A 1,702-nucleotide genomic window follows, 5' to 3' on the forward strand; every position below is an offset into this window, starting at 1 on the left:
AGAAGAGCCCATTGAAATATATGACAGCTACAAGTATGTCTTAATCATAAACGCGGCCTTGCTAATCACAGTCTTTCAGAACCCCCTATTGACTACTTGATTTTAATTTTGACTTGTTCAGAAAGGTTCTATTCAGAATTGAATAACGGCTGTGTTTTAATTTCACAAGTTTTGTCGAAGGCTATTTAAGAAGTTTATGGTTATGACTTTGTTTATTTGAAATCATATTTTATAGCCCCAGTCATAATCACTGTTATCAATATCTAATTTTCAAGTTAATATGGCCAAGACAAACAAGCTCTATTGATAGTGTACGCCATACAGACTGGAGTGTTCGTGTAGAATTTATCGTTCTCCGGATTTTAATTTCCGCTGATTTGTATGTGAATGAAGTGAAAATCAATCATGAAGTTTCTGAGTGACACTTATCAAACCTCAGTCAGACCGGACAGAACGGTTAGCAGTCCGACACGTCCCAGTGTTATGGTCAACAACTTCTTGTCGGATTCTCCGGATCAAGTTTACCGATCTAAATCCGTTCTGTTCACTCGATCCTCTGTGGAAGGTTTCTCTCTTGCCAGCACCGACTTGAAACAGAAGGACACAGACAGTGATTTGATTCCCTCTCCACGGTCTGACGTCAGTAAAATTTCCAAACTTCCTCAGGATGAATTGGACGATACCGAGAACAGAAAGATCACTCGGTCAATGTCAGTGAATTCGGATATGGATGACAACGTTTCGATAAAAACCAGTTGGCAAGTGTTTGCCAATCATATAAAAAATATTGACGTTGCCACAGATTATGTAACAAGTGTCCAGAAACCGAATTTTAAATCAAGTGACATTTTCCAAAAAGTAATGGTGGATCTTTATGGAAATCCGGAATACGGGCAGAAAATCGGATACACTCAATTGAGAGGCAAGGTTGGAAATATTTCTGCTATGACGTCACGAATGATGGCCAGAAGGCGCGCGAAAAAAGACGAAGCGTTATCGCAAGAAGAGGCGGAATTAGAGCTATTGCTACATCCACCGCCGAGTAAAAGGACATTAGACAATGCTAAACGTGGTTGGGTGATCATCCGACGATATGTGCAAGAACAGATAACCCAGAAAAAATGTAACGACTCGAATTTGAAATGGACGATGTTGAATCAAACGTTACGTGCTATGTCGAACACGGAACGGACCAGGATGGATCTGTACCAACGTTACGGCTTACTGCCGAAATTAAATAAAGACGGACGGTTTGTGAGAGAGAACAGTATGTTGAGTGAAAGGGCCAGAGTGTTTTTAAAACAAAAGGAATCTGATACCGAAATGGTTAACTCTCAATCGAAAGTGAAAAATCGTGCTAAAAGCAGCTTCTTGCCACGTTGTTTACCGAATAACTCTCATGGACTGAGACAAAGCTCTCTATACTCACGACAAAGGGCCACTTCATTAGGACATAAGCCTACTTAAGTTTATGTTTAATCTAAGTGCTGTATTGTATAATGATATTATAATATATAAATAAGATTGTCTGTTATATGGACTGTATGTTATTGATATAGGGTTATGATTTACTGCTATTGCCAGTGTTGGGCTTTCTTCTTCTATTATTGAAACACGAGAAATCTTTTTGAGTTTCTTTCAATTCCAATCTCATTCAGAAAAAAACATGTAGAGTTATTGAAAGGAAAAGGTACTTAAAAGG

General features: G+C 38.6%; 1 protein-coding gene across 1 annotated transcript; it reads left to right on the top strand.

The window, feature by feature from the left end:
* Positions 1-405: 405 nt before the first annotated feature.
* Positions 406-1,467, top strand: LOTGIDRAFT_157892 (hypothetical protein; the record flags this gene model as incomplete). The annotated part of the gene is made up of 1 exon (XM_009050481.1): positions 406-1,467. One exon carries the CDS (start codon positions 406-408, stop codon positions 1,465-1,467), a length of 1,062 nt encoding a protein of 353 aa, XP_009048729.1.
* Between the last annotated feature and the right edge of the window lie 235 nt (positions 1,468-1,702).

This window comes from Lottia gigantea, assembly GCF_000327385.1.
Source record: "Lottia gigantea unplaced genomic scaffold LOTGIsca_15, whole genome shotgun sequence".
In the NCBI taxonomy this organism is placed as follows: domain Eukaryota; kingdom Metazoa; phylum Mollusca; class Gastropoda; family Lottiidae; genus Lottia; species Lottia gigantea.